The following is a 14,007-nucleotide window of genomic DNA, read 5'->3' as shown; positions in this document are numbered from 1 at the left end:
CCTATAAAATGCTGGTGGGGCCACATAAAATGACATGGCGGGCCACATGTGGCCCGCGGGCCTTGAGTTTGACACAGGTGCATTACATCATTCAATCATGAAAACATAAGCCTCTCCATTTTACTTTGAAGTATGCTGCCCTCTTGTGGTTGTTAAATTAAAAAAAATAATATGGAAGGGTCTATATACGTCAACTGAGTCTGAAGTATTCCTGCATCACAAAAAATAAATGCTTTTGTTTTAGAAGATTGAACTTTGGTAATGGTCTGTTTATTATTTTCCTTCCCTTGAAGGGAACAGACCATGAATCTGACCACTGTGGAACAATAAAATAGAATATATCTTTCTATTCTATTCACTAGGGAACTGTGGTGAGAGTATTGAATTGCTCAAACAGAGAAACTCAAGCTTGTACTAAAGCTGTTACATTTGCTGCTAGTCAAATTTGGATTTCTTTTTAAAATTGTTTTAACCATCAGAGGTTACCTTCTCTAATTTCCTCCAGTTTTCTGATAACTACGTCTCTGGACCCTTACGGCTTTTCCCTGTATCCCATTTAAGACCCAAGAAGACCAATCTTTCCAACTTCTGCTAACTTAATTAACTATGAACATACTGATTCTTGGATATATTCCTCCACCTCCACTGATGCCGAGTTGAAAATATTATAACTTCAAATGCAATGATGCTCTTCAACAAAAAAGACTAATTGTTTAATTGCAAACAGCCCAAATACTTGTTTTTAAGTTGATGAAAGGTCTGATTAAACCAAGAGCTCTTATGTTTAGTCCTTAATCTTTAGAAAACATGTGATGTCAAGAAAAGTAGAAAGATGTGGATTTAATACTAGCCATAGCACTCTACAATCTACAATTTTCTAAATAAATATGTTCTGTGTTTACCCATCTGTGTGGTTTGGCTCAATCACAAAACAGGACAGGTCCAAACAGCAATGAACAATCAGGTCTGCAGACAGGATTATCAGAACTGACCTTTGCTCTACTCATGACCGGTACAGGGCCAGCAAAAGGGCAGCTTTCTGTTGACCCAACACATCCTGGTCACTGGTTATTTAGACTTTTACCCTCAAGGATGTATTACAGAGCGCTAGTAGCAACAATTAGCCGACACATAGTTTCTAACCCCTGGCCGTTACCCTGTTAACCACATATTGTAAGAAAAAACACAATCCTGTAACTCCCATGGGAGTTGTATAGAAAATAAATATCGCACTGCCTCCAATGTCTTGCCAGTTAGTTCTAGAAAGTTGTACATCAGCACAACTGGTCAATAGGCAACAATGCAAAAATGTGCTCTGCTTTATGAATGAGTACAGACTGTGTGATTTTGCTGTTTCACTTGATTTATTTGAAATTACGTTCAAGTGGTAAAAAAGTTAAAAATCGTATGTGAATTGTTTGTAGACCTGGAGCGTTTCGACATTTATCAGAATCAATGTTATTTTAAGGTTTTACTTTATGCCAACACCGTCCGTTCTTCTGAAGTCTTCTGATGTCATTTTGCTTTTAAATGCCATATTCTAAATACAGAGCTTCAGAGCTTGTTAAACTGTTTTTTTTATTCACACTTTGAGAAACTGAAAGGATGGACATCATGCATAATACGTCATATGTCTTACAGCTTAAAGGCTATGATCTCCCTCATGAAGGCGTCTTCCCTGCATTCCTTTTTGCAACCCTGAACTACATGATCATCCTCTTCTGTAACCTTACCATTATCTTCACCATTGTGCTGAACAAATCTTTGCATCAGCCAATGCATCTGTTCCTGGTGAACCTTCCCATCAATGACCTGATAGGTTCTTCAGCACTCTTTCCACACCTCATTAAGGAGATAATGACAAACAGCAGAAGGATCCAGTTGTCAGCTTGCATTATCCAAGCTTTTTTTATCCATATCTATGCAGCCGGTTCAGTGTTCATCCTGACTGCAATGGCCTATGACAGATACATCGCCATTTGTTACCCTTTGCGTTACAACACTGTAATGACTAATGCTCACATTATGAAAATAATCATATTAGTTTGGTCTTCTTGTGTGGTTTTAATAGCTGTGCTTTTTATTCTTCTTTTGCGTTTGTACCGCTGTAGATCTGAAATAACACACTCCTACTGTGATAACCCAAGTTTGTTGACTTTGGTATGTGAAGATACAACCATTAATAACATCTATGGTCTTTTTATAAGTGCTACTACACAAGTGATAGCTAATGGTCTGGTTTTTTATACATATCTTCGCATCCTTATTGCATGTTTTAGATCCAGACAGTCGGACACCAAAGCGAAAGCTCTGCAGACATGTGCCACACATCTTTTTGTTTTTCTTTTGTTTGAGTGCTTGGGCCTCTTTACAATCATATCTTACAGACTGCAGAATATTTCACCACATTTAAGAAGATTTATGGGAGTGTCGACATTAATCTTCCCCCCAACATTAAATCCAATAATTTATGGATTGAAAACAAAAGAAATTCGTGAAAAGGTGCTTAACTTTTTCAAGAATAAACATATTCTTTGTGAATAGTTTATTACTTAAACTGTGGCTAATGCAAACTGTCTCCATGAAAAACTGCTTTATTTGTTGTGTGAACTTGCATTTAATCAGTTTTTGTAATGTTTCTAAACGTACAGGGAATGTTTCCTTCTTTAAGTGATCATTGTAAAAAAATAGAGCCACCAATATGTTCAGCATTTTAGAAACATTTCAGTTTGTATGTGTGATTTTTTTTAATTTATTGTGAGTAATTCAGTTCATAAATTTACTTTAAGTTCAATCCATCTGGGCCCGTGTCCTAGTAAAGTTTGTTGTAACAATGTTAGTCCATTAATTCACTTTTTTGTTATAGTGTGCAGCTATAGTGTGCAATAAAAATGTTTTCATCATCCTACTATGTTGAACATTTTATTAACACTTTCAATTAACCTGGTCTCTTGTGCTTACAGCTCTTTTATGTTGCATTTTCATGTTATGTTTGCTTGCAAATTTAAATGATGTATACCTATTTGAACTTTTAAACAGGTGTCTTTGTTTAAATACGTAACTAATAAAAATAAAAGGAATGGAGGTATTTTTCAGCTTTTACTAACTTTCAGTGTTTTGCACATAAGGACAAATGTTACACTTCTTACGGTCATTAGGACTACAAAATGCAAGGAAGGCTTTTGCAAAGCAAATTATGGAGTATAAGAAGACGTGAGCTGAAAAATGTCATTTGTATAAAGAGTAACAATAGTAATGCTGCTGTTACTATTACTAATAATATTAACTATGATTGGTCCAGGGCAATTAAAAAGAAAATGTTATTGTTTCCTGATTAGCTAATGAACAAATATGAGCTGTTGAAAGTGAAAATTGAAATGTTTGGTGTTGTTATGAATAATAGACATGTAAGCAACTATGTGATCCATGGATTCACATGGTTGAAGGTCATACGAATCCTAATTTCATTGGTGTTTCAATTTAGTTGCTGTAGCTTGTCTACTTTGATGCCAGATGCAGTCTTAATTTAATAAGGTCAATCACCAATTAGATTCTCATCAATCCATCTATTTTGTAGAGCCTTGAATAAATAGAAAAAAGTAGAATGGAAATACCCTTTACTGTGTCACAGGGAACAGGTGTAAAAGCATCATCAGATAGAATGTAAAACTAAATCACAAAGTTAATACTTCTTATTTTGTATATCACTGGGGTATTTCAGCAATTGAATATTATATCCATCAGTAGTTTGTAATACAGCACATTCTGGGCATTATGACATGTTACACAAGAACAGATATATTAACTGAATTTGTTGTAGATTCTTTGTCATCCAGGACATCACAATCCTAAATGTTTGAATAATGAACTGGTGTCACCTCACTGTAAAGGTTTTATGTGGTGTATAACGGGATACTGGAAATACCACAAAACATAAAATCACAAAAATAATTAAACTGAAATCAAATGGTGTGTTATTTGCCAATAACTTCTGAACTGATGAAGACAAACAGCCAGCACTATGTTCTTTTCATCATCTGATTGGCTGGCTCTGAGTGTGTCATCACCCAGTTTGGGAATCAACTTCTCATTGAACTTTGGTACTTTGAAAAGAAAACTGTTGTGTTATGGTTACCAATACTTGGTGACTGTTTCCATATAAACTTTGCTCATTAGGTTAATGACCTAACTGTTTACAAAGAAGCAACACTAGATGTGCCACAGTGAGCCCTCCAGAGTGACATCTCTGTACTTTTCCCTGGTAATGAACCTCAGAGGGTGTCGTGATGCAATGCTGTAAACAAGCTCTATTTGGTTTCACAACTTTGGATAAAGTTGTCTGAAAGAGTCTTTTGAAATAACATTGTCTTGTTGGTTTTATTTATTTATCGTAGATGAAGTTACAAATTCAACACAATAGATTCAGTAAAACTCTAAATTATTCTTACCACTAATAAATTTAGATTTGATTCGTTCAACAAATACATTTTTCTGAAAGTAAAGGAGATAGGCATCTCTCAAAAGACTAAAGTGTTATGTTGATTTAAAAAATATATATGCAATTTATTGAAACAAGGTCGCTTCTTCTCTGCTCAAAAACTGACCTTCTCAACAATCAATGGAAAAAATGACAAAGCAACATATAATACACAATAAAAATTAATGGTAAATGGACTGAACTTATGTAGCCCTGCTCCAATCATTTTGACCACTCAAAGCATTTTGCACTAGAGTCACATTTATCCACCAATGCGTAGATCGGTAGGCAACTTGGGGTTAAGTGCCTTGCCCAGGGGCACATCGTCCTGTGGCAAGAGGAAGCTGAGATCGAACCTACCCACGGAGTCAAACACTCATTCAAAAACTCAGGATTTGCCCACAGTCGCCATAAACATTTAAAATAAAGTCTGTTCAGAGAAGAAAGTTTTTAACTGCTTTTTAAAAATATCCACATAATCAACTAAGGACAGCTGTAGTGGTGCAGCATTCAAAATTCTTGAATGGCTGAATGGTTCGATCCTCCTTGGTATTCAGCCTGGTATGTGGAAGAACTAGCAGATTCAAAACATCTGAATTCTGTTTGAAAACTAGGATGAACTGGAATTGAACTGAAATGAATTTTTTGTAAAGCGCCTAATTGTATCTATATAAAATAGTGAATAGAGTTGGACTCTTAAAACAAAATTTTAAAAAGGGAAGTTGTTAGAACCAGAGATGGACAGGGAAGGAAACGTGGCCTGTTAGTTTTTGACAGACTAGCCCCCTTTTAACTGCTTGGTTGATATTTTTATGGGAAATTTGATATTATTATACATAATTACAGTGCTAATGTGACAATTCATATATAATCTGTAATACAATTAACAGCAACTACATGCAAACATACATAATATGTAAGGTTAACTATGACATAAAATCTAACTATAAATCTAAAATATGAGCTTTCGGCCCTCTGTTGGGAAAGATGAGAGATAGCATCTCCAGCTATAAAACACATTGGTGTTGTTAAAGTGTAGATTACTCTAACAACACCAAAGTGATCTAAACGAACAAATTTTCTGCTGGATCAAAATGGAACAGTTGAGTGTTTCCTTTTTCTCCCAGCAGGTGGCAGCACTGGCATTTGTTATTTGTGCTGAAGGGGAGGCTTGCCTGACTTTTAGACCTCTTCCCAGTAAAAAGCATTACTTTTATAGGCATTTCACATCAGGCTGCTAAATGACTCCAGACTTTGCTAACCTAAGTCACTACATTTCTAAGTTGGAGGAAAAGTCAAAGCCAACACAAAATGTTTAATTATCATTGGTCATTACCTAAACTATGTGAAAGATGAAGCAGGTTTGCACCAATTGTGAGTGGTAAAAATGCAAAGATAAACCATTCCTTACATGAAATCCTTTCTTTTTTACTTACTCTTCCAACACATTCATAATATAAGTGGGGAAAAAAATAGCTGGTCATTTCACAGACAGTGTCATGCATTGTTTTAAAAGTACAGCATTACAGGAATGTTATGATAGTCTTTGTGTTACTTTTTTTTAATTTCCAATATTTTTCATAATGTGCAGCAAGTAAAAAACAACACCGACCCTGTGGCATTTTTGGAGTATGTGACATTCCCATTTCTATTCAGTTAAGTTAATGTCAAGTCAATTTGTTCAGTTTATTCTGTTCAGAGAATTGTCAGTCCAAGAGTTTCTATGTTAAAGGGGCAATATTATGCATTTTATAGCACAATCCAGTAACCCTCTTATCTTCATTTTACATTAAAAAAAATGCTATATATAAATCCATTATGACTTAAAATAAACTTGATGTAATTTAGCACCTAGAAATTGGGTCTCTTTCTCTTTAAAAGGAAGTCATCATAACATCTCTCCTCTATTATCACTTTTACCAGCATTTCATTAAGTAGCTTGTTTAATGATCTCAGTAGATGTGCAGTTCCACCAGATGCTTGCTAATTGCTGCTGTATTACTGATTGCACTTAAAAAATCAGGTAACTTTATGTTATTAAAGGTAAAGTTTAAACAGTAATGATTTCTTGGTTAATGTCAAGTTGTCATAACAAAGACATTTTGAATAATGTCAACTTTGTATTAAAAGTGTCATAATTTACCAAATGACGCTTTATGACAACAGTCATAAATATTCACGAAGGCTTATTCATGTTCATGACATGTGTTATGTCATGTTTATGAAAGTGTCATGACAGTCTTATTCACCCCCCTTCAAATAAAGTGTTACCAAATATTTTTTCATCCCTTATTCCTCTTGTTTAGCAGTCTTATTCAATTTGTGATAAATGAGTTTACAGTAGTTCAAAGTTTTTATGTTTTGTTTTCAAACCTTACACAATCAAAAAAAGAAACAGCACAAATGAATGTTATGAGGAAGCTAATTGAGGTCTCATGCCAGTCGTCATCTCAAGGGTGTAATTAGTGTGCTAGTTTCCCCAGAATGCATCTTAGGAGAGTAAGAAAGTTCTCAACTGAAAACAATCTTATGCAACATTGGTCCTTGTTAAACTTTTGTACAAACAGTTTTTCTTATGCTACATATTTGTGTATTAAAGAAATTCCTTTTTTTAAAGATTTTAAATGCTTAACATTCAAAATATACATTCACTGGCATCCTAGTCACAAATACAGAGGAATGTTTTTCTTAAAAAATGTCAGTTTCAAAAAAACACCCACATTGCAAAAAAGTTTCATCCACACAGAGACATCAAGAATGCCTCAAAATACAATTTTTACTCCTGTAAGTGGTGCTTAAAGTAGAGTATGGAACATGTATATAAAGCCTGCACAAGTTTAACAGTCAATACAACAACATATGTGTAGACTACATGTTCAATGTCATGAACATGTAGTCGACCATTGTTTGTGTTACATGTATGATGTGTTTGGAGTTATAGGTCAGGTTACAGGTGGGCTAAAAGATTAGCATTTTCACAAAATTGCACTTTTGCTATCCACATGATTATACAAGGGTGAAATTTTCACTCTGCAACCTGTTTTACTCTTTTAGTTCCCTTAAATACTCTATTTCCATGTGGACGCATGGCACAAACAATTGAAAACTTGTAGAGAGTGACAAAATATTTCAACTTCAATAAGGATCTCTAAAAAAATGTTAAAAAGATGAAAAAAAATTTGAATCAATTATTTGAAGAAAAAAAAATCCACAAAATAGTTGCATTAGTCTATTTTTCTCTTTATATTGTTACACCTCTAAGAAAAAGAAGTGAAACATTTCAACAAAGTGAAATATGCTTACATTAGTAGGCTAAAACTATTGCTCTCATAAATAATGATAATCACAATGTGTAAAGCTATGATAGTTTAAAATTCTCACAATGTTCACATTCTGTACTTATTACTTAGATAGACTTGGGAGCTGTGTGGTTCACAAAATCCGCTCAGGTAAGACGAAACATATGCTCTGAGACCTCTATTGAACACTGGGGATATTAGCAGTCCTCTATTAACATCACTTTAAATACTCACTGGGCTTATCATAAAATACAGTTGTTTACTCTAGTGGGATTCCTAAACCATTAGCATTATTAAATCTGTTTTACCTCCATTGACCTCTCTGGGGATTTGTTTTCAAATTCATGTCACTCTCCACTATTTTAATATTCATTCCAAGGAAAAGTCCAAAAAGCTGGGTAACATCAATTAGAAAATGCTGCTGATTTTTTTCTACTTTACCCCTTGTGTTTGTTTACCTTCATAAAAAGTCATTATGCAGTTTACAAATCTACTTTTTTTATTCACAGATGAGCTTATAGCTAGGCAGATGAAGTTATAGCTAAATATTTATTCATCCTCTATAGTTGATAAGGCAAGCATACTAAATTATTGTGCAGGCAGAAGCTATAAAAAAAGAAATTAAATTTTCTTCACGTACCCTTTGAATCTTTGCTAGAATATATTAGATACTTTCTCCAAATCTGTAAAAGTATTTGCAAGGTATCTTCTAGAATTTAATGAAGAAGTTCTTTCCTGACACTTTGGAAAGTATCAGACAAGTCAGAGGAAAGTAAGACAAGTTGTGAAAACCATCTGGTGTATTTGAAAGAGTTCAGTAAAATACCAGACACCATATGTAAATTCCATGGATGATTAGGAAGGCTTTAATTCTATGCAAATGTTTCAAAAATACCCAGCAAGTTAATAAAAATGGTTAATTGTACAGCTCCTTGTAAGTATCTAAAAATTAAGAGTAGTCATACATATTTTTGTTGTGAGAAAGCAGTTAAATAAGCAGTGGAAATATCTCAAAAGTACTATGTGTCCATCAGTTGCTTTGTCCACCATTCTCATGATGTCTATAAATATAAATATCTATTCTTCCTACTGTCTTATGTTTTGATTACATTTCAGGGATCCAATGAATGCAAACTTTCATTAAACTGAAACACATCACATCTACTTTAATGATAATCAATAAAATATGAACCTTTGTTCAAGTTAGAGTTGAAAACTATTACCCAAATGAGAACTAAAATGAAAACATCAGAAATCCCTAGAGAAAGCAAAGAGGTTGAACAATAACTCTACCTGCATTAAAAGGTATATTGAAGGAGGGTTTTAAGCAGACAACCACCTGTTGAGAAATCAGAGAACGTTGGTGCAACTTTTGTGAAAGGTACGTGTGAAATGAAGGAACTAAATACAAATTTAGCCATCTAAATGTATTTATTAGAATGACAACCCATAACTTAGCAGAATAAAAGTAGTAAACAAGGATATCAAAATTGACATCAATAGTAATACTATGAATAGTTTACAACAGAACAATAATTTGTGATCAGCTACATGAGAACTAATTCACTATTACTGCATTTTTTTATGTCAAATAAGGATTCAGTTTGATCTATTGTGCGCTTTTCAGTTTTTAAAGGTATTTTCTTCGAGATCATGTCAGAGGGGAATCAAAGCAGAGTAACTGAATTCATACTAACTGGCTTTCCTGGACTCCATCCACAATATTACGGTCTCGCTTCAGCTGTATTATTCTTAGTCTATGTGGTAACTGTGAAAGCAAATGCTACAGTTTTTTTCTTATTTGCAACCAACAAGAGTCTTCATAAACCAGTGTACTACATCATTTTAAATGTGTCTGCCTGTGACCTTCTCTTCAGCACAACAACTTTACCTAAAATCATCAGTAGATACTGGTTTCAATCAGGGAGCATTTCTTTTACTGCTTGTTTTGTCCAGCTGTACCTTGTTCACTATTTGGGTTCAGTAAATTCTTTTATATTTGCACTGATGGCTTTTGATAGGTACTGTGCTGTCTGTCATCCACTCAGATATACAACCATTGTTAAAAAATTCACAGTCCATATCCTCAGTGTGACTGCATGGATTGTTGCTATTGCATCCCCTTTAATGATGGTTATTAGAGCATATCCTCTTCCTTACGGTGCATCAAACATAATCAATCACTGTTACTGTGATCATATTGGAGTGACAGTCCTGGCCTGCACAGACAGAGCCCCTTATTCTTTTCCAGCTTTTGTGGGTGCAATGATTACACTGTTGGGACCTCTGGCCTTTATACTTTTCTCATTCTCTTCAATATTTATAGAAATAAGTAAAGTAACAAATTTGGGAAACTGTGGAAAGTCTCTGTCAACATGTAGTACTCAACTGATAATAATCTCACTTTATTATGTACCTCGATGTTTTGTGTATTTTGCTAGTCAAGCTGGAATTAAATTTAGTGCTGATCTCCGAATAGTAATCATAATGCTTTACAGCCTTGTCCCTCCAATGATAAACCCACTCATATACTGCCTACGAGCTAAAGACATCAGAGAGTGTTTGATGAAACAATTCTACAAAGAAAAGTCCAGGTTTCATCAATTCACAATGAACAGACCAGCACATTAATTATAAGTGGTATCTTTATCTTCATATTTAACCGTGTCATGTCAATTATCCATGAATTTTTTAAAAAGTAAAATGAGATCATCAAACAGTGGCTTGTTTCATAGTTTCTTTTCAGCATGCTGATTTGATAGACTGCATTACTCACATACTTGTTGGTTGTAAGAAAAATAAAATATTTTCAGAATTTTTGTTTTATTCATGTGTCTAAGTTAATCAAAATACTGTAGCACCGTTAAAAATCCAGAAATCTGACAGACAGCATTATGAAAACAAAGAAAAACACCAGATAAACAAAATATACAGCTGTGGGAATATTTAAACCAAAGTTAAATATTCTGGCTATAGTCTGCAGAACAGCTGTTCTGGATTTGATTCCCAACCTTGAGATTTTTGCTGTATATCATCCTCTCCTTCTCTCTTTGTCTGATTGCTGGGAAAAGGCCAGAAGTGCCAAAGTAAATCTTTGGAAAAAAAAACAAAAAACTTTTAATCTCACATTTAATAAATATTTTTGTACATATGCCAGATTAGACAAATAGGAACATTTTCAACCATGTTTAAATGGTTTCATAGGACTTGGACAACAAGTTACATGAACTTGTCTTTTGTCCCTGGGCTAAGTTATATGTTGATTAGGTAAAAGGGACTAAATATGAACCTTTCAGACTAAATCATTCCACTTCCTGTTGCCATGAGCCTCGGAGGCATGCTTTTCTAAGAGTTTTAACAGTTCTTTTTTTGTTTTTTTCTATGGCGGGTAGTCAAATTGTGAGGCCTGATTACAAGATGCACAAAAAGTCAGGATTTTGATAACTTTACATCCCCCATGACTTATGAGCAAACCCCAATTTTTGTACCTTAAAACCTCTAGGAGGAATTTGATCGTGCATAGGTTATAAGCTGTCAAAATTGCAAGATCAATTCAAGATGACTGCCTTCCTGTTTATTGTTGGGCATGGATCCAAGAAAGATTGGTGTAAGTCTTGAGAGGTTCAACGGGTGTTTTGAAAGCCCTCATGTTGTTGAGCTTTTATCTGCTGCAACTTTTGCAAAGTTCTCAATATATGAAAATTACATGTACCACTGACTTGTCTGCAAAGTTCGGTATGGATGTATTTTTGGTGCAAAAGTATTTTTAACGAAACTGTGAAGTTAAAGTCAGAGAGAAAACTCCTCTAGCTTATATGATGTAATATATATTTTTTTGGTCTTGCACAAATAAAAGACAGTTACACCTCTTCAAATTCTTAAGTACAAGTACTGTCGTACCAACAGACTGGTGTGCTGCTTCTTGGGTTCTGCTTCCCCTCTTCCTCTGTAAGGTGTGATCAGCAGGTGCAGTTTTCAGGTGGTGTGAATTACCCTCATAAAAAAGCAGGATCTAGGGGAGTGGATTCCCAGAGACAGACGCCAGATGGTTAACTAATGCTTCTGGTAAATACACCAGAGTCTGTGCTCCATTATACACAAACGATTTGTTACATAACTTGCCTTCGATCTTCTCCTTCCACGTTGATCCTTTGCGTTTCGGTTCAACGCTGATCCTTCAGCCCTGTGGATTTCCTCTCCGGGCGTCTTGCTCTCATCCTCCTCGCTGCTCCTGTTCAGATCACCCACCTGTGTGGCCCATTTCCAGTACTCGCTTGCCTGTCCACCCTCCATCCATATCCACCTGGTAAGGAGCGTAAGACTACTAATCACAATTGATCGTCTGAAACACCACGCAGTCAACCACCAGATCTGTTGGTGCTTGTACCTTCCCTTGATTGCTTTATATTTTTAACAAAGCTAGAATCTGTCTCGAAACTGTCTTCCAGTGTGGATCCGGTCCTGGCTTAGTGTTCTCCCTCCTGCAGACAAATCATTCAAACATTTTCCCTGTTCAATAAACATTTACCTTGAAATCCCTGGTGTCCGTAATGGTTGCTCGCGCTAGAGTCATCCAGTCATCCAGCATCAAGTACAGAAATTGTATTCTTCCAGTCACACTTCAAAAAAATCTTTCACTTAGTGTTGCCCCAAAGGATCCAAAGCAAATCGTGCAAAAAAATCCACATACTTGTGTTGGAAAAAAAAATAACCTGGGAATATTTATATATATTTTAGCACAAACAAGTCAGTGAAAGCAACAAAACTGTTGATGTGAATAATAAATTTTGCCACAATGTTTTTTTGGGTTTTTTTTTTTGCACCCTTTAGTTTTGTACCATTTGTCATACTGGATAATAGCCTGCTCATTTACTTCCTGTGCAATTCCACTTGAATAAAATCTCACTTACAGCACAGTCTGCATTTTCTCCCTTTCACTTGGATTCCTTCTGGCAGATTTACTACTGGGCCAATCAGTGAACAGAAGACGTTGTGAACGATGACGTTGATTATTTTCTGTGTCGTTTTAGAATTGTAGTGTGAATGTAGTTTTAGCCATGAGGTGGAGGAAGTGAAGGAAGCCTTTCAGTCAGCGTTGGGTGTTCTTGCTTAGAGCTTTTGGCCATACTTCAGACATGCAAGGCAAATTAAAAGGCCAAAACATTTCACCAATTCCTAAAGATGAATAAATTAAAACTATCTATGCTAAATATTGTTTCTGTTAAATTTTGTTTAACAGAATGGAGAGGCGTTTAGAAACGCATAAATAGGGTAAAGGACTATTACACTTAATTTTTCACGACATTTAAAATATTTATTCTGCTGTACTGTAAACATTTTAATAACTTATAGTCATCGAACATGAACTAGATTGTTCTACTCTAATAGTAGAATTATTAAAACCCAGTTTGAGATTTCTCAAACCTTCAATGTGTGAAAGTTCCACCTCTGTACCAGGATAGCATTTCAAATAGCAAATAATTGAATTTGTAAGGATTCATTGGTCAGTCGTTGTCATTTCTAACAAAGAAAGCAATTTGCACTTGCCATTTGAGACCAATGTAATGTTTAGCAAGAAAAGAACTGTATATAAGTATCAACCTAACAAAAATGTGGTAATAATGTCAAAAATTTACTGTCAGCTAAAGCAGTGAAGGATTACTGAAACTCTTTTGAGAAAGCATTAGATCCACTATAATGATCATCAAAAAATTATAAAGATCTAACCTCTGGTCATGTGAGGGATGAAAACTATCACCCAAATGAGAACTAAAATGAAAACATCAGAAATCCCTAGAGAAAGCAAAGACGATGAACAACAACTGCCTGCATCAAAAGGTGTATTGAAGGAGGGTTTTAAGCAGACAACCACCTGGCGAGAAATCAGAGAAGCTTGGTGCAACTTTTTGTGAAAGGTATGAGCAAAATGAAAGAACTAATTAGTCACTTAGCTAAGATATCATTTATTTATTAGACTGAAAACTCATAACTTAGCAATCAGTTCCCTTGAATTTATATGTAAATGGATAGTAAAACATAACTGGTTTTGTCTTGAAAGAAATGTGGTAAAGAAGAATCAGGATATCACAATCGACATCAATAGTTTACAACAGAACAATAATTTTGATCAGTTACATGCAAACTAATTACTGCAAAGCATATTTTTTTTATGTCAAATAAGGATTCAGTTTGATCTATTGTGTGCTTTTCAGTTTTTAAAGGTATTTTCTT

General features: G+C 34.8%; 2 protein-coding genes across 2 annotated transcripts; both read left to right on the top strand.

The window, feature by feature from the left end:
• The first annotated feature begins 1,268 nt into the window (after positions 1-1,268).
• On the top strand, positions 1,269-4,454 carry LOC106941500 (putative gustatory receptor clone PTE01). The gene is made up of 2 exons (XM_015024549.1): positions 1,269-2,502; positions 4,395-4,454. Exons 1-2 carry the CDS (start codon positions 1,606-1,608, stop codon positions 4,452-4,454), a joined length of 957 nt encoding a protein of 318 aa, XP_014880035.1. The 5' UTR covers positions 1,269-1,605.
• Positions 4,455-9,387: 4,933 nt separating this feature from the next.
• Positions 9,388-10,423, top strand: LOC106941501 (olfactory receptor 2AT4-like). The gene has a single exon (XM_015024550.1). It carries the CDS (start codon positions 9,430-9,432, stop codon positions 10,405-10,407), a length of 978 nt encoding a protein of 325 aa, XP_014880036.1. The 5' UTR covers positions 9,388-9,429; the 3' UTR covers positions 10,408-10,423.
• Positions 10,424-14,007: the final 3,584 nt, after the last annotated feature.

The sequence above is a fragment of the Poecilia latipinna genome, unplaced genomic scaffold (genome assembly GCF_001443285.1).
Source record: "Poecilia latipinna isolate Pla-1442-1.1 unplaced genomic scaffold, P_latipinna-1.0 Scaffold3705, whole genome shotgun sequence".
NCBI classification, from domain to species: Eukaryota; Metazoa; Chordata; class Actinopteri; order Cyprinodontiformes; family Poeciliidae; genus Poecilia; species Poecilia latipinna.
Note: the sequence above shows the minus strand (reverse complement) of the source record. Positions and strands in the feature narration are given on the sequence as shown.